General features: G+C 51.9%; 1 protein-coding gene across 2 annotated transcripts in view; it reads right to left on the bottom strand.

The window, feature by feature from the left end:
* ST8SIA5 (ST8 alpha-N-acetyl-neuraminide alpha-2,8-sialyltransferase 5) overlaps positions 1–19,746 on the bottom strand; it is a 60,359-nt gene that overhangs the window by 8,527 nt on the left and 32,086 nt on the right. For both annotated transcript variants that reach the window (XM_030336554.1, XM_030336555.1), the window contains 4 exons: positions 8,826–8,912; positions 5,255–5,399; positions 1,266–1,378; positions 374–466 (listed from right to left, as the gene is read on the bottom strand). In XM_030336554.1, coding sequence (XP_030192414.1) covers positions 374–466; positions 1,266–1,378; positions 5,255–5,399; positions 8,826–8,912 — 438 coding nt within the window. The remainder of the gene's footprint in view (positions 1–373; positions 467–1,265; positions 1,379–5,254; positions 5,400–8,825; positions 8,913–19,746) is intronic.

Raw genomic sequence — 19,746 nt, 5'->3', positions numbered from 1 at the left:
GGGGGAGGGTCAGAGAGAGAGGGAGACACAGAATCTGAAACAGGCTCCAGGCTCTGAGCTGTCAGCACAGAGCCCGACGCGGGGCTCGAACTCACGGACCACGAGATCATGACCTGAGCCAAAGTCGGACGCTCAACCGACTGAGCCACCCAGGCGCCCCCAAAATACTACTCTTTCAACAGGTAATCGATACAAACAATGGATGAGATATGGTCCATCCTCCTTTCCATGTTAAGTCTTTGAAATCAGGTGTGTGTTTACACTTATAGACAGCCCACGTCAATCTGGATAGCCACATTTCCAGTGGCCAGTAACCACATGTGACTAGCGGGTACCATACTGGACAGCACAAGTCTAGAAGAGGGTCAGTTACCTCTCGGTGATGATGCTGGGGTTCACAGTGACCACATCCGTCTTCACTCCCACATCCATGGTGTACTTCTCCGAGATGGGGGGTAGGTTGCACCTGCACAAGAGACAAGGCACCCAGGCTGTATGTGCTCAGTCATTCTAGACACAGCTGGAGAGCAGGCATGGGGAGGGTGTGGGGAGGGAGGAGATGTTGCTCCTATGGGCAGAGGGAGGCAGAGGCAGCCAGCTGGATGGAATCTTTGTGGCCTGTGCATAGAGAGGCAAGTTTACTCCTCCCCCCCTCCCCCGAGTGGCACAATGATGGTGGACAGCCTCAACCCCAATCCCTCTGCATTAAGCCTTTATTTTCAACCCATCTTCTTTATCCAGGCTAAAGATGTAAGCGAGAATACCCAAAGAGGCTAGAAGGGGCTCTATCTGAGGAAGAAGAAATACCAGGACCCATCTCTGACTTAGTTAAGCCAGGGTGAAGCCAATATTGGTGCCAGCCCCAAGGCCGCCCTTGTTCCAAGCCCTGCTTCTGGAAGAGAAGAACCCAGTTGGGGAGGGTTCTGCACACCCACAGATCTGCACAGACCTTCATATAGCTGCTATGCTCTTTTTAAAAAAATTAATTATTTTGAAAACAGAGGCGTTCTTTACACACGTCTCATTCCGCAGACGTGGAGACACAGGACCTGAGAGGTTTGGCCACTGGCCCCAAGGGATAGGGCTGGAGAGGGCAAGAAACAACCCAGAGCATGAGGGTGTGCAGGGCTGGGGAGTGAAGGCTGATCTCTTGAAGGACAGCATTGGGGCATGGGGGTGGGGCACCACAAGAGGGAAGGGCGCAGAGCCGGAGGGAGGGCCGTGGGGGCAGAAGCAGCAGGTGCAGAGCCTGGGGGATTCTTTACCGGAAGACAAAGTCAGCGCTGTTGATCTCTCTCCCACAGCGGCTGTTCTTTAAGATGCCTCCATTGCCCACCACTGCACACTTCTTAAACTGGGACCGGTAGTAGGGCATGTCCTGGGGAGACAGGGACGCGGCTGTCACAGGCAATGCCCTCCCTGCCTTCTTCGGGTGCCCTCACCCCTGTACCCATGATCAGGTCTACGAGCCAGCCTTGCAGGGAATGTGGGAGGAAAGTGGTTATTCCACTTTGCAGATGAGAAGAGAGGCCAGGAGACTTGTTCTCAGTCCCACTGGCCAGTACGAATGAGCTGGAACAGAAGCCAGGTCTCCACAACCTTTTTCAATAAGCTCTGGGATGCCTCAGGTTTCCAGAAAGAAGAGAGTACAGGTTGTGGCTAGTCCTGCTTGCCTTTGGTTTTGCCAATGTTGGGAAGCTCATCTTTAGGACTTCTAGTACGCATATTTTATTGGTTAATGCAGATGTTCTGGGGGGTGACAGCAGCAGAGATGGGGACAGGGCCACCTGGGACCAGGGCCCTAAACCTGGCTCTCACCCCTTTCAGCTCAGGGCATGGTACAGACCCTCTCTCTGCTCTGCAGGGGGGCACATGTGCTGGGATACAAAGATCAGATGGACCGGGACACATGGCAGGACTTGGCAGCAGCAGGGACAAGAGACCAAGGGCTGAGTAAGCAAGGCCACACTGGGGAACAGCGAGAGGCCGGAAATTCCTGAAATCTCTGTGAAGTGCAGAGGAGCCCGGGACTTAGCCTGAGTGACAGTCACACTTGTGGGAGCCCTGGGAGTGACCATCTCACGGCACTTTGACCTTGTCACACCCTGACTGCTGGGGTTATCTTGGTCTGGGCACCGGCTCCCCACAAGGCTCCCTGGGCATGCTCTCCAGGGGACCACAGGCAAGTCAGCAGGAAAAATCAAACACTGGCCTGAGGGTTAAGGGTCCCGATTCTGTCCCGTCCCCGCTCTGGGTCATAATCTGCCCCCCCCCCCCGGAAACCTGAGGCAGATGGAACCAAGCAGCCACATGCACGGCACAAAGAAGCACAGACCTGGAGTCAAGGGCAGGGTGCCCAAACCCCCAGTGTGCCCAGGACTGGGGAACTCTGCCCGGGATGCAGGGCTTCCCTTGGGTCAAACCAGGAAAGCCCGGGACCAACCAGGATGGGGTCCCCTAGGCAAAAGACCCAGGTTCAGCCCTGGTTTTGCGTGATAATGAGGTGAAGGAACCATAGACAAGTGTTTTGAGTTCTCAGCAACTCGGTTTTCCCATCTGTAAAATTAGGATAATTCCATGTGCTTTTCAAAAGTGAGACAACGTGAAGCAGAGTTTCTCGATCTGGCACCGTTGACACTTTGGACCAGCTCATTCCTTGCTGGGGGGTAGGGGGTGGGGGGAGGGGGCTGCCCTGTGGACTGCAGAATGTTTAGCAGCATCCCTGGGCCTCTCCCCACCGGATGTCAAGGGTAACGCCCAATCATAACCATCAAAATGTCTCTAAACGTTGCCAAATGTCCCCAGCATTGAGAACCACTAGTGTAAATGAAAAGCCTATCCAGGGTGATGCTTGGCCCAGAGGTATCTCGGCAGGAGGACCAGATTATTACTGTCATTAGTCCCCAAAGATCCCTCCCCCCAGGAGTCTACTGGACAGCTCCCCTTCCAGCACACATCACCTGGCCAGCCCTGAATGACAGCCGCCCTGGTCGGCACCTTGGCCTCCCGGTGGGGTCATGGGCAATCACACCACAGTGGGTCCTCAGGAAGGAGACTAAATCTGAAGAAGATGCTGCATCCGTCTGTGGGAGACTGTCCTTCAAGGCCCATTGTCCCTGAAGGGACAAGCCCAGGGGCCAGGACGGGGAAAACAAGGGTGTCTCACAGCCCTTGGGGAAAACTGCACTGTTCGACTTTTACCAGGGAAAGGAAAAAACCAAAGTTATCTTTGGAGAGATCCTCAAAGGCCTTTATGTTCTATGTCAGTGTCTCCCAAACTTCTGTACATCAAAAACAACCTGGAGTACTTTCTGGAAATAGAAATTCCTGGGCTCCTTCCCAGAACCACGGAATCAGAATCTCCAGGGTCGGGGGAGGAGGTGGAGAAGCTGAATTTTATACAATCCCAAAGAAGTATTTACCTTGAGGGTATGAATCCTTCTAAGTCACAGGCTCTAACTCAGGGGGTGGCTAATTACGGCCTGCGGGCCACCTCGGACCTTCTGCCTGTTTCCGTACAGCCTGCGACCTAAGCATGGGTTTTGTATTTTTAAACGGTTGGGGGTGGGGATCAAAAGAAGAAGACTTCGTGACACGTAAAAATTATGTAAAGTTCACGTTTCAGTGTCTGATAGGAACTAGAGTGTTACTGCAGCCCAGCCACACTCGTTTGTTCGTGAAGGTCCGTGGCTGCCTTGTGCCGGAACCATAAAGGTGAGTGGCTGTGACAGAGACCATATGGCCTGCAAGGCTTAAAATATTTGCTCTCTGGCCCTTTCCAGAGAACATTTGGCAGCCCTGCTCTCACTCCCTGGGCCTCGGCCGTCTATACCCACGGCCCTTGTTGGACCCATATGTCATAACTGAACTGTCACCCACTGGCATGACCCGCATGAGATGTAAGTCCACCTGTCGGACATCCTGTTCCAGGCCTTGCAAGACCCACGCTGTAGGGGTGCCTGGGGGGGCTCAGTCGGTTAGGCATCTGACTTCGGCTCAGGTCACGATCTCGTGGTTTGGGAGTTCGAGCCTCGCGTTGGGCTCTGTGCTGACAGCTCGGAGCCTGGAGCCTGCTTCGGAGTCTGTGTCTCCCTCTCTCTCTCTGCCCCTCCCCCCTCACACTCTCTCTCTCTCTCTCTCTGTCTCTCTTTCTCTCAAAAATAAACATTAAAAAAAAAGACCCACCTGGTAAATGTGGCTTATCCCCATCATCCTCCAGCCCAGTGACGTGGGGAGAGAATGTGTGACACCTCTCCACCTTGTGCTCCTCCCCGCTGCCCCCACAAGGCCCAATCTTATCAGCACCCTCCGTTTAAGTAACAGAACGCAGGGAGCCGTGGGCTTTGTTTCATGAGCATTCCCGTTGAAGCAGGGCAGCCCAGGCCCTCAGATTTCATCCAGAAAGACCTGACATGCCCCCACTCAGCATTTCTGCACACTGGACTCACTAAGTCCTGCCCTGGACCCGTTGCTCTCCAGGTGGTGGTTATGAACACATCCAGTGGAAACTTCTTCCTCTTCAGATGGTAATAACCACCAGAATGAGCTGAAAAGGCAGGTTCCAGACCCTTTTCTCTGAGATTCTGACGCTGTGGTCAGGCCACAAGTGAAGCCAGAGCTTCAGTGCCCTGAGCCGTTCATTCATGAGATCACTTATCCTGTGGTCCCCCATGACCAGGGAGCCACCGTCTAGCCCTCCCGACTTCTTTTATGCGGAAGGAAAACAATTCACGTCTATCTTGTTTTACTTAGATTTTCTGTTATAAGCAGCCAAACCTATTCCTAGCCTAAACCAGTCCAGTGTGATGGACAGGGAGACTGGGGCCTTGGAAGATATAAGAACCGTCCAAGGTCATCCAACGTGAGATCAAATCGTTCTCGATTTGCTTTCTACTGGTCCGTGATTTCTCACGCATGCAACCTTTGCGTGAATGGTTTTGCTCCTGCGCCTGCCTCCAGTGGGGGACAAATGCCTAATCACTCTCCCAGATATCTTCGGGATGTCCTCTGCAAGCAATGCAATAACCAAAATTTGACAACAGTTTTCTTGCCAGAAGTCGCTCAAATAATAGCCAGTTGGCACTCACTCTGCCCAGACGGGAGCCCCGGAGGACAGTCCACTGAGCCAACCCGAGCCAGGACAACGGGTGCAGAGGGCACAGCAGAGTGATGCCACACTGCATGGGCGTGGCCACAGAGGGCCACGTGAGGTCGCCCCTTTGCCCTGCCCAGACTGCCCTGCCCCAAGCAGCACCTTGGGAAACATGCGGAAGATCTCCTGGTTGATGTGGTAGATGCCGCTGGTGTCCACTTCATACTTGAGCTTCGTCCCCAGGGGCGTGTTCTTCTGCGTCGTGAAGAGGAAGGAGGGGGCGTTGCAGCACCTGGACAGAGTGGACCTGCCAGGCAGGAGACACAGCAGGAAGGACAGGTGACACAGGGCAGAGCAAAGCCTCTGGAAGAACAGAGGGGTCAGGGAGCTGAGGCCCCTCGGGGTGAGCCGTTCTCTCCCCCCCACCCCTTCCCACACTCACTCCCACCCCCTCGCCTCTGCTCATGTTGTCCCCTCCCCCTTCAACATTCCTCCCAAAGCTTGGGCCTTGCCTCCCCTCCTCACACTCGCCTCTCTCTCCGGGAGCTCCCAGCTGCCCACCCCACTGACCTCACTGGCCTCCGAGGACCCGGAGCACAGACCAGCTACCACCCACTTCGTCACCTACCAACCCCCTCCCCACTTGAACTAAAGCCCCTTGATGGCAGGCACCCTGCCTCTCCGGATCCTGCACGGTGTCAGTCGCACGAGTGTTCGGGTGTTCGACAGCCAGCTGCCGGCCTGTCGTGGGATGAGTCATGCCTCAGTCAGGCGTTCGCCAAGATCTGCCAGACATTCTACTACTTTCTGGAAACACTCTTTATCCAGCCTTGATGGAGATCCGGGGACACAGAGCGCGCCCTTGGGTTCTTGGCCCCTTAGACGAGGTGTTTACCCCTATCCCACGGGGGGCAAAAACCCAAGACACCGATGGTCAACAGAAGCATTTAGAAAGTGTCTGAGGAAGAGGGGAGGTCAGGAAGTGGGCTGGTGCTGGTTGATGACTCCCTGAAGAAAGAGGAGCCTGACTTCCTAAAGAGGTTTTCAGGAGTCCATTGTTTCTTTTAAAAAAAAAAAAGAAAGAAAGAAAGAAAGGAAGAAAGAAAAGAAAGAAAAAAAAAAAAGCCCTGTGGCTTTCACTCACAAGAGCAGTCAAACACAAGCCACAGAAGGGTTAAAGCTTAGAGGATGCAAGCAGCCTTTGCAAAACTAAAAAATAAAAATAAAAATAAGCCCTCCAAGGGAGAAGGTGGCTGCTCAGGCTGACCTGGGAGTCGGCCAGGCCGGAGAAGGCCGAGTTTTCCCTCTGCCTCAGCTGGTGCTCTGCCGGGTCACTCTCTCTCCGAGGCCTGCTGAGGGGCGGGGTCCTGGGCACTGCTCTCCCCTGCCCTGGGGGCCCAGAGCCCCCCACCCTGGCTGCCCAGGGGCTGGACCTGACACGGGAGGCAAGCTGCTGCTCTCCCACACGGTGGGGTGGGGAGGGCTTTGAGCCCGCGAGGCTCCGTTTTCTCCCAAAGCAGCAGGTGTTATGCTGAGTCCACACTGGCCTCCTCCCGCCGACACTGGCTCCAGGCACTGTCACGTGCAGTGTCTAGGTGGCCCCAGGAGGGACGGGACACCTCCACGGAGCCGGGATGATGACGACCACCAACGTTTGAGGAGGGGCTTGCTGGAGAGTTCACATCCAAGGTCTGGGATGGAAACTTGGGCTGCCAACCCGGTGTCAGGAGGCCTGGGTTCTAGTTTCTGCTCCGCTCCTGCCAGCTGGGGGGCTCTGGGCTCTGGGCCTCCACCGCCTCATCCATAGAATGTAGTCTTGGCTCTTCTCCCTCTGAGCCTCTATAATTCTGCGACTCCAGGTTGCCAAAGCCAGGAAGGTTATAAAATTATGTTTTATGACTTTATTTCTCGTAGGGATTTCATTGGGGAAACTCAGCTGGCTGCCGATCGGAGAGGGCCTTCCTGTGGAGTGATGAGTTTCAGAACGTTGACTGAGTCTTCTCAGAGGGGAGGCCAGGGACCCGGCCAGCAGAGGCCATGAGTCAGCACTGGCCCATTTAGCTTTGCTGGTCCAGAAACTCAATCTTGCCAGCCAGCTGGAGAGTTCACCACTGATGGAATCTCTCTCATATTAACCAAGCTTACCAGTGACGGAGCTATAAACCAGAATGCCAACACGTCCATTTGTAGGCAGTTGGGTGAGGGAAGGCCTCAGTTACAGGACTCCTTCTAGCACGTCCCCTCCACCCCTCCCCATTTCACCATACCAGGGTCTTGCAAACCTGAATGAAGGATCTCATCATCGTTGAATGAGCTTGTAATGAGAGCAAAGGGAGGCAACCGACTGGCTTTGAAGGTTTTTCCATTTGGAGCCTGGCAAGACCTGATGTCATCTCCCTTTTCCACACCTGAAACTACTCCCCTACCCCCCACCCCGAGAAGGGGCTCCCACACCTAATCTTTGTTTTTCTGCTGCCATATCATCTTCCTGCTGCTTCGTTATCTCCTTAGATATGTGAATCCCACGGAGGACACTTGTATGCAGCTCCCAGCCCAGACAACATCTCCTTGCACCTCGCTGACCTCTGCGCTGGGTGTTTTATCAGCCTGCTCAGGCCCCGCCCACCCCCGGGGGGCGTCTGCCAGGGCAGTGCCTACACCAACACCTCTTGCTAAGGGCTGGATTTGGGGTGGCACTTGCCGCACAGACCTTGGACCTGTTCCCGCCTCCCAGCACTTTGCTCAAGTTCATGTTCTACTTTTATGATGGCGGGGGGGGGGGGGGGGGTGGTGGTGGTGGTGGAGGCGGGGTCTTCCTGCCCTCCTGGTGGGCCTTAGCTGGGAGTCTGCAGTCTCACAGAGGCCTCTGGTTTGCGGCTGCCGGTACCTGCTCTTCCGGGGTTATCACTTTAAACATCCACATTTCTAAAAATGTGCCACTTAAAACTACTACTCAGTCTCTAGACGTGGCCTGGAATTGCAGAAAACTGGACCAAATGACTCATAAGGAAAAGACAAAATGCTTAGTGTCATTTGCTTTTCACAGCCCCCCCGGGTAGGATTCCTGCATGCTGATGGCTCCTGACTACATCCAAACTTCAGCCTGAGTAGCCTGCATCCGGTCTATACCCACATGCCCGGGGTCCCATCAGTCCCATTCGGTAAGGTCTGTCTGCACTAAAATCCCACCATGAGCTCACAGAATTTTAGCGATGAATCTACGGTTCACGTTAATCTGCTCATCTCTTGCAGACAGGGGAACCTTAAACTATGGCTCTTGCCTCTCTGGGAGTTTATAATCTATTGCTTTGGGTCAGGGAGCAATTAGAAGCTCATCTACAGCAGGCCTCACGCGTCTGGTGCAAGCAAGCTGCCCCCGGAGGGGCTGGTGACAGGGCGCGGCCATAGAAGAAGGCTCAGTGCACCTCACCCCTCAGGCCTGCTGGAGACCTGGAACCAAGGTGGAGCTGTAGCGGCCACACGGCACCCCCCCCCCAGCCCCCCACGGGGCTGCCGCAAGGCCTAGGGGCCGGAATGCAGGGGTCGTGGCCAGCAGGGTGCCCACCTCGGCCTGTGTACTGAGTCAGAACCTCCCCGCTGCCCAGATCCCAAAGCCCAGCCAGGACCAGCTCCGGGGAAAAGACGACCCCGGGGCCGGGCCTTGCAGGACGGGCGGCAGGAAGGAGAACATCACCAACGGGAGGGCGGGGGAGGGCAGACAAGTCACAGATACTTGAACTGGTTGGCCTCAGAGATATTCATTGCCCATCTGCACATCTGCAGGCTCTTCCATCTGTCGAATAGCTCCGACTGCTTCACCCTTTGGGAGTAGAGACAGAAGAGAACGTGAAAGGGCCAGGCTGGGCAGAGCGTCGGCATTCGCGGTCACCCCTTCCTGCTCCCCATGTGCCCAATCCTGGTGTGGTCCTTTACGCTAACTGTGGTTTCTTATTTTTGGTGTCCTCGATGCTCGGGCACCCAGGGTCTTGCTCACTCCTAGGGGGAGTGAACCGCTCTCCTGCAAGCCTGCCTTCCACATGCAAATCAGCCCGTCCTGAGCCCAAAGCCTCACGGCCTCCTTTATCAACAGAGCCACCAGCCTTAAGGGAACCCAGGAGCTCTCCGAGTTACAGGCACGATGCCATTTCTGTCTGCCCATGTGCATATCTTGGGGAGAATCTGAAGCTTTCACCGGCTTCCCGTAGAGGTCCTTGATTCCAAAACCAGGACAAACACTCACTTAACTGTAAAGTAAAAACCAGTTTCATTCTGCAGAGCTGGGTCCCCTGTGTTTATTTTTTTTTTAATTTTTTTTTAACGTTTTTTTTTTTTTTCAACGTTTGTTTTTTTTTTTAATTTTTTTATTTTTTGGGACAGAGAGAGACAGAGCATGAATGGGGGAGGGGCAGAGAGAGAGGGAGGCACAGAATCGGAAACAGGCTCCAGGCTCTGAGCCATCAGCCCAGAGCCTGACGCGGGGCTCGAACTCACGGACCGCGAGATCGTGACCTGGCTGAAGTCGGACGCTTAACCGACTGCGCCACCCAGGCGCCCCAACGTTTCTTTATTTTTGAGACAGAGAGAGACAGAGCATGAATGGGGGAGGGTCAGAGAGAGGGAGACACAGAATCTGAAATAGGCTCCAGGCTCTGAGCTGTCAGCACAGAGCCCGACGCGGGGCTCGAACTCACGGACCGCGAGATCATGACCTGAGCTGAAGTTGGCCGCTTAACCGACTGAGCCACCCAGGCGCCCCAAGATCCCCTGTGTTTAAATGGAGGGGAAAGGGTTGTTCCCAAACAGGGCAAGCCTCACCCACAGAAGGAACACATACATGACTGGTACGGGGAGGGGTGATGGGGAAGCGGTGAGTACAGGAGAAATACAGAATAGCGACAAAGTATGTGGATTTTGCACTCAGAAGAGGAGCTGGGCCTCAGACAGAGTTCATATTCCCCCTAACTATGGGACCTCGGGCAGGTTATTCGACCTCTCTGAGTCTCATCTATATAATGGGCATAATAATAGATTATCACTCACTGTCCCAGATCTGTGAAAAGTATTAAATAAGGTGATGCAATAAAGGCCTAAGCATAGGAAAGTGCACACGGAAAGTACCTGGTAGATGTAAGCTATTGTTATGGTTAAACTGCACTGCCTAGACTCTGCTCGCTCACTCTGCTCGCTCGAGACTCTGCTCGCCCCTGGACTTTTCCCCTTTTGTGAAACCCATAGCCCATCCCTACTCACTCCTGATCTTTCCCACAAGATAGTAAGTAACGGGAGGGGCAGGGGATCACGCCTGAGTTCACACCATAAATCCAGGGCGAAGGCACACGGCCGACGTGTGGTAAATATGTGTTGAGCGTATTAATAAACCGGTGAATGAACCAAGAAGTCTGAGTTCCAAGAGAGTCTATAATTATTTATTGAACTCTTCTCTGTAGCGGGAACTGGGGATACAGCAGTGAACAAAACAACTCTCTGCTTCCACAGAGCTTAAATATCAGGAAGGAGGCAAGTGGAAAACAGGTACGTATGCATATGACAACAAAAGCACAAGCAATGAAAGCAAAAATAGACAAGTGGGACTACGTCCAACTAAAAAGCTTCTGTAGAGCGAAGGACCACAACAGAGTACAAAGTCAACACAGAGAACAGGAGAAACTATTTGCAGGCCATTTATCTGATGAGGGGTTAATATCCAAAACACATAAGGAACTCTTACAACTCAATAGCAAAAGGCCAAATAACCTGATTTTATTTATTTATTTTTCAATGTGTATTTATTTTCAGGGAGAGTGCACGAGCAGGAGAGGGGCAGAGGGAGAGAGAGAGAGAGAGGGGGAGAGAGAGAATCCCAAGAAGCCTCCACGCCCAGTGTAGAGCCCAATGCAGGGTTCAATCCCATGACCGTGAGACCATGACCTGAGCCAAAGTCAAGAGTCAGACGCTTGGGGCGCCTGGGTGGCTCAGTCGGTTAAGCGGCCGACTTCGGCTCAGGTCATGATCTCGCGGTCCGTGAGTTCAGGCCCGCGTCGGGCTCTGTGCTGACAGCTAGGAGCCTGGAGCCTGCTTCAGATTCTGTGTCTCCCTCTCTCTGACCCTCCGCCATTCATGCCCTGTCTCTCTCTGTCTCAAAAATATAAACGATAAAAAAAAAAATTAAAAAAAAAAAGTCAGACGCTTGGGGCGCCTGGGTGGCTCAGTCAGTTGAGTGTCCGACTTTGGCTCAGGTCATGGTCTCACGATTCGTGGGTTCGAGCCCCACTTCAGGTTCTGTGCTAACAGCTAGGAGCCTGGAGCCTGCTTCAGATTCTGTGTCTCCCTCTCTCTCTCGCGCTCTCTCTCCCCGTCTGCACCCTGTCTCTCAAAAATGAATAAATGTTAAAAAAAAAAAATTAAAAACAAAAAAGAGTCAGACGCTTAACTGACTGAGCCACCCAGGCACCTCCAAATAACCTGATTTTAAAATGGGCATAAGATGGGGTGCCTGGCTGGCTCAGTTGGTTAAGCATCCAACTTCAACTCAGGTCATGATCTCACGGTTCATGGGTTCGAGCCCTGCATCAGGCTCTGTGCTAACAGCTCAGAGCCTGGAGCCTGCTTGAGATTCTGTATCTCTCTCTCTCTCTCTCTCTCTCTCTCTCTCTCTGCCCCTCCCCCACTCATGTTCTGTCTCTCTCTGCCTCAAAAATAAATAAAACATTAAAAAACAATTTTTAATGGGCACAAGAATTGAAAAGACATTTCTCCAAAGAAAACATACAAATGGCCAACAGACATATGAAAAGGTGCTCAACATCACTAAATATCAGGGAAATGAAAATCAAAACTGCAATGAGATATCATCTCATACCTGTTAGGATGGCTAATATCAAAAAACCAAAAGGGGCGTCTGGGTGGCTCAGTCGGTTAAGCGTCTGACTTCGGCTCAAGTCATGATCTTGCGATTCGTGAGTTCGAGCCCCGCCTCAGGCTCCTTCTTGCTGTTAGCACAGAGCCTGCTTCAGATCCTCTGTCTCCCTCTCTCTCTCTGCCCCTCCCTGGCTCACACACACCCTCGCACCTGCTCTCGCTCTCTCTCTCAAAAACAAATGAACGTGTTTTTAAAAAAAACCAAAAAAATAAAAACAAAAGATTGCAAGTGTTGGCGAGGATGTAGAGAAAAAGGAGCCCTCGCACGGTGTTGGTGGGAAGGTAACACGGTGCAGACAGCACGGCAAATGATACGGAGGTGCCTCGAAAAATTACAAAAAGAACAACCACGTGATCCAGCAGTCCCACTTCTGGGTATATATCCAAAGGAATGGCCACCAGGATCTAAAAGAACTACATACAGTCCCATGTCCACTGCAGCCTTAGTCAATGTAACCAAGACAAACAATCTAAATGTCCACTGACCAGTGACCAGATAAAGAAGACGTGTTACAGACGTACAATGGAATACTACTCAGCCTTTTACAAGAAGGGAATCTGTCACATGTGACAAGTTGGATGAATCTGGAGGACATTATGCTAAGTGAAAGAGGCCAGTCACAGAGGATATATACAGCATGATTCTGCTCATGATGTATCTAAAATAGTCAATCTCATGGAAACAGAGAAGAGAACGGTGGTTGCCAGGGACTTTGGGAAGGGGACATGGTGAGCTGCTTGCTGTTCGATGTATATGAAGTTTCAGTTATTTAAGATGCCTAAGTTCTAGAGATCTGCTGTACAGCTTAGTGCCTACATTTAACAACACCGTATTAAACACTTAAGCATTTGTTGACAGGGTAGATCTCATGTGAAGTGTTCTTTCGCCCATTAAGAAAAAGAAAACAGCTAATAGAGCCATGAAGAAAAATGAAGCAAGGCCAAGGAACCAACAAGGGACTGCTTCAGAAGGGTTGGTCAGGGAAGCCTTCCCCAAAGAGGCGAACTTTGCACACAGAACTGAAATGATCAGGAGTAAGCCATGCAAATTATCTGGGGGAAGGAGTATTCCAGGCAAAGAGAAAAGTGAGTGCAAAGGCACAAGGCTGGGAACTTACTTGGTAGCTTTAAGGAGCTGGAAGGAACCCAGCCTTCCATCCTGATGCCTTCCTTCTGGCTTTTCCAAAGCTCCCACAGCAACCGTCACATCTCAGGCTAATGTGACATCAGACAAGGGTGCCATTACACAGCCCCACCCTGGCTCACCCACTGCTTCCCTCCCCTGTACCCTGCAACCTCCAGGCCCTTAGAGCAGTGCCCTACAAGGCCAATGTTCCAAACACCTTCTAGAAACACAGCCCTGGCAAGACTGAGGCCAGGGTCCCAGTTCCAACTGTTACCAGTGTCTGGGCCCCATTCTATGTGCCTCCAATGCCTGTCACACGCTGGACCAAGGCTGGGGCCTGAACACCCAACCTTGAATCCTGGCTCTGCCCCAACTTGCAGTGTGACCTGACACAAGTCATTTAATCTCTCTGAGACTCAGGTGCTTTATCTGTAAGACAGATACAGTGATCTCTGCCCTGCTAACCTCAAGGGTTGTCAGAAAGATCAAATGAGATAATATACATAACGATATTTTATAAACTGCTTTACCAAAGCAGAGATCATCTTGACTTTAAAGATGAGGGGTTGATCACAGGCTCTTATCTCCTTTCTCCCAAGATACCACTAATATTCCAGATGAATAGAATGACCGGGATGGGGGGAGTCCAACGGAAGAGAGATTTGACAAGTGTGTAGAAGGAGGAGGGGGGACATTAGGAGGGGTGACACAGCCCAGAGACAGAGTCCAACCTCATGGGATATTTTAAAGAGGGGTGGAGGGTGGGGAAGGGGCATGGTGCTGAAATGAGCATCATTTGTAAGTCTGTATCTGGAACCATCGAAGCCACCCCCAGAGCAGCCAAATATTTAGTGTCCAGCAAAGGGAGGGGAGGGATTGAACCAGACTGTCAGTCAGTCCCTAAACAAAAGACCAAAAGCGGTCACTCCCAGGGAAATGATCTGGACATTCTAGCAGCAAAAGGAGCAGCCTCTCCAACAGTGACTCTTCTTTTATTATTTAATTTTTTTAAGTTTATTTATTTTGAGAGAGAGAAAGAGAGAGCAGTGGAAGAGCAGAGAGAGAGAGAGAGAGAGAGAGTCCCAAGCAGGTTCTGTGCTGTCAAAGCAGAGCCTGCCGCAGGGCTCGATCCCACGAACCGTGAGATCATGACCTGAGCCAAAATCAAGAGTGGGACGCGCTCAAACGGAGACTGAGCCACCCAGGCGCCCCTCCAACAACAACTCTTAAGGAAAGCCTGCTGTCAGTTTCTATCAGCTTTTTATTGTTCTAAATTTAAATATGAATAGATAACCTAGAATCACCTGGTCAACTGGATGGAAACAGAAGACAAACCATTAGTTAAAATATTCAAAGAGGGGGCACCTGGGTGGCTCAATCTGTTGAGCATCCAACTCTTGATTTCAGCTCAGATCAAGATCCCCGGGTCATGGGATCAAGCCCCATGGCAGGCTCCACATTGAGCATGGAGGCTGCTGGACTTTTCTCTCTCTCTCTCTGCCCCCTACCCCCTCAGTGACTCTCCCCCTCCCTTAAAAAAATATACAAAGAGAAAAATGCTGGAGGAACAAAACACAACTTTAAAATATTCTACTTAGTGTCTCCAGAGATAGTCTAGAAGACACGGCATCCTTAAAGACAGGAATAGACTGCACTCAGAACAAAGAAGGAGCTCTTGGGGGGACAAGTTTGCTCAAAGAGCTGGAAGATGAAGTCAAGGACTCGTCTCAGAAAGTGGAAACAATGGGCAGGGACAGAAAAGCTGAGATCAAATGAGCGATGCAGAAGGTCCACTGTACAACTCTTAGAGGCACTAGAAAAAAAAAGGAAGTAGAGAAGAATAGAGAGAAGGAAATATTCTTAAAAATCCAAAAGAACATTTAAGAGTTTGGACATGAGCCCCAAATTAAGAGGTCCCCACAGGTGTCTATCCCGAAGGACACCACTGGGACATTTCAGAACCACAGGCTCTGGAAACACTCCAGAGAAAAGAAAACGGGTCACCTCCAAAGGAATGACTAGCAACACATTCCTCTAGCCCAGGATGCCCAAAGGTGATGGGGAGAGCCGTCGGCATTCTGCAGGAAAACGACTCGCCCCTAAAACACCAACCCCGTCCAACCAACAATCAGGTATAAAGGTAGAATTAGGTCATTGAGACACAGAACTCGAAGAACTCAAAACCCTTACCCCTGATGCATCATTTTTGGGGAGATTACCAGAAGATGAGTGGGAAGCAAAATGAAGGAGTAAACAAGCAGCAGCTATGGGTTCTAAGCAAAAGTGAATCCAACCCAAGGAGGCAGAGGAGGGAAGTTCCCAGGACAATCGCGTGTGACCCACCAAGAGAGCAGCCTGTCCACGCTGGAGCAAGACGATGAAGGGAAAAGCTGAGGGGAAGGCCTGGCTGATGGGAGAGGCAGGCTAAAAACCAAACTAGGGCATAAAAGAGACAAAGAGTTCAAGAGGGAAAAAATGACAAGAAGCTCCAGGAAAAAGGGGGAAGGGGAGTGTACAAGGAAGGAAGCAGAATCACTATTTTCTGATCTTGAAATTTTAGAGCCAACCTATCGAGAAAACCCCGAAACGACTCACTATGGGTACAAACCGAATGTAAATGTTATCAGCCTTGACCTTTTAAAGGTAAACCCGTGGGTGACTGGAGCCAGAGGCTGGAACCAAAATAAGGGGATAATTTTAATAGCCTCATCTCACAAAGTACAGGATCAAGAGACACTGCCAGTATTTGGTAGAACAAGAAACAGGTTCCTCGGGCAATCTATAGACAGAAGAACTAAAAATAACAATATCTCTCAACCCAGAAGAGAGGGGAGGAGGCGGGGGTGTGTGTAAAGGCGAGGTGTAAGGGGGCCGAATCCTCACCCACTGAGGCAGGAGGCGAGTGCACGCTGTGCAAACTTGGTAGGTCGGTGGGTCAAGAAATAACAGCAGGTGCATATTACCAATAGGTGTGGAAGTAATTACAGGAAGAAACAGCCAAGAGTCAAAGGAGCAGGGTGGGTGGAAGAAGGTGTGCAGCAGGGACCTGGCTTTTTACTATCACCAGCTTTTGTATCCTACTTGATTTTCCATGAGGGTAATGACTAGGTGATAAGGGCCATCTCTGTTCTCCTTCTTCTTTCTCCCCCTTTTCTTGATGGCCTCCCGTTTCCACCCAGTTCTCGGGTATACACGTGCCCAATCTGTTCATTCATGTAACAAACACGTCCTAAGCCCGTGCAGGGTCACGCTCGCTCGAGGGACCCAGAGAGGTCTGGGCGCCAAAGGGCCTCTCAGCCCTTGGAGAACCCTTGCTCCCAGCCTCCCTTCCCGGGTTCAGCGCAGTGTTGCCCGCCCCAGAAAGACGGAGGAGGAGTGGCATGAGAGGCCCCAGGGAGACGTCCCAGGTACCACCCCCATCTGGCTTAAAAATAAAGAACCTCTAAATAAATAAATATATAAATAAATAAATAAATAAATAAATAAAATTAAAAACTAAACCAAACTAAAATAAAGAGACTCTAGAACGATCACATGCAAACAAATAACTTGTACAAGCCCTCGTGACAATGCGTTTCATGATAAATGGCCATGGAGTAATTCCTCTTGCATCTGACATTGTCAGGGACCGAGGCCTTTTCCATGTGGGAATTTTCCGGCTGACTGGTTTCTACCAGCGTTCCGAGCAATTCTGGATCGGAATCATTCCCAGATGACTCACACCCCTCCCTGTCTCCTCAGAACGCCAGCTGACATTCTTACGCCGAAAGGGCCTCGCGGCCCATCCGTCCAGCCCCCTCCGTTCACAGATGGCGACTTAACCTTTCCCCAATGACTCAGAGTCTCCGCTGCGAGCACCGCTCATGGCTCTGGGCCAGAGCACAGTAAAGCCCACGGGTGCCCTGGTGATGCCAGAACCATCCGAATCAGAGGCCGGCCTCTGGGCTCTCTGATTTCAGCCCTGGAGAGCCCACTGAGGCTCACAGAGCCAGTCTGGCAGACAGCAGGCTCGCTGCTCCCAACCGTCCCACCAGCCTCACGCCGATGCCCCGCAAAGAGCCTCTGTCTTGCCTCTCCTCTCAGAGCCCGGGGACCGCAGGGGGGCCAGGGCCCTGGAAGAAATGGGGTAGTGCGAGGCCCAGGGGCCACCAGCTTGGACGGCTGCTCAGCTCAGGAGACCAGAGAGGGCGCCCGAGGGCAGGGATGAGAGCTCAAGCTAAACACGCGGAGCACCGGACTCGCATCCACGACAAGGGACAAAGCTTTGCACAGATCACCGAAGCGCGAGTTTCCTCCCTCCCACCCCACCATGTTTGTGGTGTAGGGCCTGGGTCATTTTGACTTTGGTTCCCGAATGGAAGCTGCAACAGAGACTGTTATGGGCTGAATCATCTCTCCCTCAAAACTCATATGTTGAAATCCTAACCCCTGAGGCCTCAGAATGTGAGTCTTGGGAGACAAGGTCTTTACAGAGGTAGTTAAGCTAAAATGAGGTCATTAGGGTGGGCCCTAATCCAATATGACTGCCGTCCTCATTAGAAGAGGAAATTAGGACACAGGAGGGACAGGAGGAAGCCCGTGTGAAGACGGAGAAGGCGGCCATCTGCAAGGCAAGGAGAGAGGCCTCCGAAGAAGCCGTCCCTGTCGGCACCCTGCTCTCAGACCTCTAGCCTCCAGAACTGTGGCGTATGAAGTTCCGTTGTTTAGGCCCCTGGCCTGTGGAACAGGAAGTTATGTAGAAGGATGACCAACTCATGGGTCTCTCAGATCTCTGAGTCTAGACCACGAAGTAACCATGAAGAGACTATCTGCGTTGTGTAATTTAAAAAGTAATCATTTGCCTTTGAAAACACTAAGGAATGTTGTCAACAGGTGCGCTCTGGCTTTCCAGAATGTCACGGTTAAGGGCCTGAGGTCTTTGAATTCTGGGAAAAGACAAAGGATCTCTGCTTGGAAGCTGATGAATTTGGCTCGCGCCTGAGGTCCCAGTGGCCACGTTTGCCACTAAATCCCAAGTCCTCAACCAAGCACATCACATGCACTTGCACTGCCACTTGCTTAAAGCTTTCTCACGGGTTCCCACGGCCCTCAGATGATGATAGAATCTGGATCCCAGACCACACTGCTAGGCCTCACAAGGTCGGGCCCCCATGTGCCCCTCCAGCCACAGGGCTTCCGGGTCCCCCTCTCACACTGGCATTCAAGCTCCCCTTCAGAGCCTGGGACACAGCGGGCTTCCTCCTGGCACAGGGCCTTTGCACAGACTGGAACCTCAGTCTGGAACCTTCCTGGCCTACTTAATTCCTATTGCTCATCCGATGGGAGCACCGGCATCCCTTCCTCAGAGAAGCTTTGCCTGACAACCCCCTCCCCACCCGAGCCCAGGTCAAGCTCCCTGCCATCCCCTTGTCTCTCTAGGGTAGTTATTAATGTCTGCCTCCCTGCCGGGCTGTGAGCTCCATGAGGGGGCAGAGACCACGGTGCGTGCGCAGCCGAGGGCTGGGTGGTGTTGATGGGAGGCTGAGCTGCCTCACACGTTGACCTCTAGAGAGGGTTACGTAGACCCTTGGTTAGCACAGGGACCAGAAACAACGCAGCTATTCCCAGCTGGATTTCTTGGAGCTTTCCTGCAGCTACTAAACTTAAGGATTCTGAATGACAGCCCAGAAAAGCTGCCGCTGCTGGTGGTGGCTCCAAAAAGGAAAGAAAAGGGAGGGAGACACATTTATTTGTTTATCGAGCACCTCTGTGTGCTACTATGGATGTGGGCTCTCTGCTCTCACATGTTATTTCATCTAGTCTTTATGGAAACCCTTCAAAGCTAGGTAATAGTGTCCCAATTTCTATAGGTAAGAAAAGGCTCAGAGAGGTTAAGTAATTTGTATGAAGATGCAGAGCTGTAAGATCCCAGGCCTGCCAGACCCCCGGGACCATGCTCTGACCTGATTTCCACACCACATGGAAATCATGTCAAATAGCTAAAGGAGCCGTGGCTCCTGCCCGTGGGCCATGGACAGTGGTCCCAGGGATCACGGCAGGGGCCCACGAGTCCACAAGAGCATCCAACACCACCTGACCCCGAATAAACCATATTCCTTCCACATCCAGCTAGAACCGTTTTCAAACACATAGGAATTTTATTTGAAATTAAGTATCGTGGGGCGCCTGGGTGGCTCAGTCGGTTAAGTGTCCAACTTCAGCTCAGGTCACGATCTCGGGGTCCGTGAGTTCGAGCCCCGCGTGGGGCTCTGGGCTGACGGCTCAGAGCCTGGAGCCTGCTTCCGATTCTGTGTCTCCCTCTCTCTCTGCCCCTCCCCCATTCATGCTCTGTCTCTCTCTGTCCCAAAAATAAATAAACGTTAAAAAAAAAAAATTTAAGAAATTAAGTATCGCGATTCACACAACAAAGTCCCTCTCAGGGGGGACGACGGACTCATGGTGGTCCCGTGTGGGAGAGAAGAAGGGGGTGGGCACACAAGCTGAAATGTTCCGCACACGATGCGCTTCTCCTCCCGTGGCTTATAAAAGAGCCATAGGCGCCGTATTGTTGAGCGCGAAGCAGAAAAGTACAGTTCTTCCGCGATGTGTGCAAAAAGAGAAAAAAGAAATA

The sequence above is a fragment of the Lynx canadensis genome, chromosome D3, assembly GCF_007474595.2.
Source record: "Lynx canadensis isolate LIC74 chromosome D3, mLynCan4.pri.v2, whole genome shotgun sequence".
Classification (NCBI taxonomy): Eukaryota; Metazoa; Chordata; class Mammalia; order Carnivora; family Felidae; genus Lynx; species Lynx canadensis.
The sequence above is the reverse complement of the archived record's forward strand: the minus strand, read 5'-3'. Positions and strand labels throughout refer to the sequence as shown.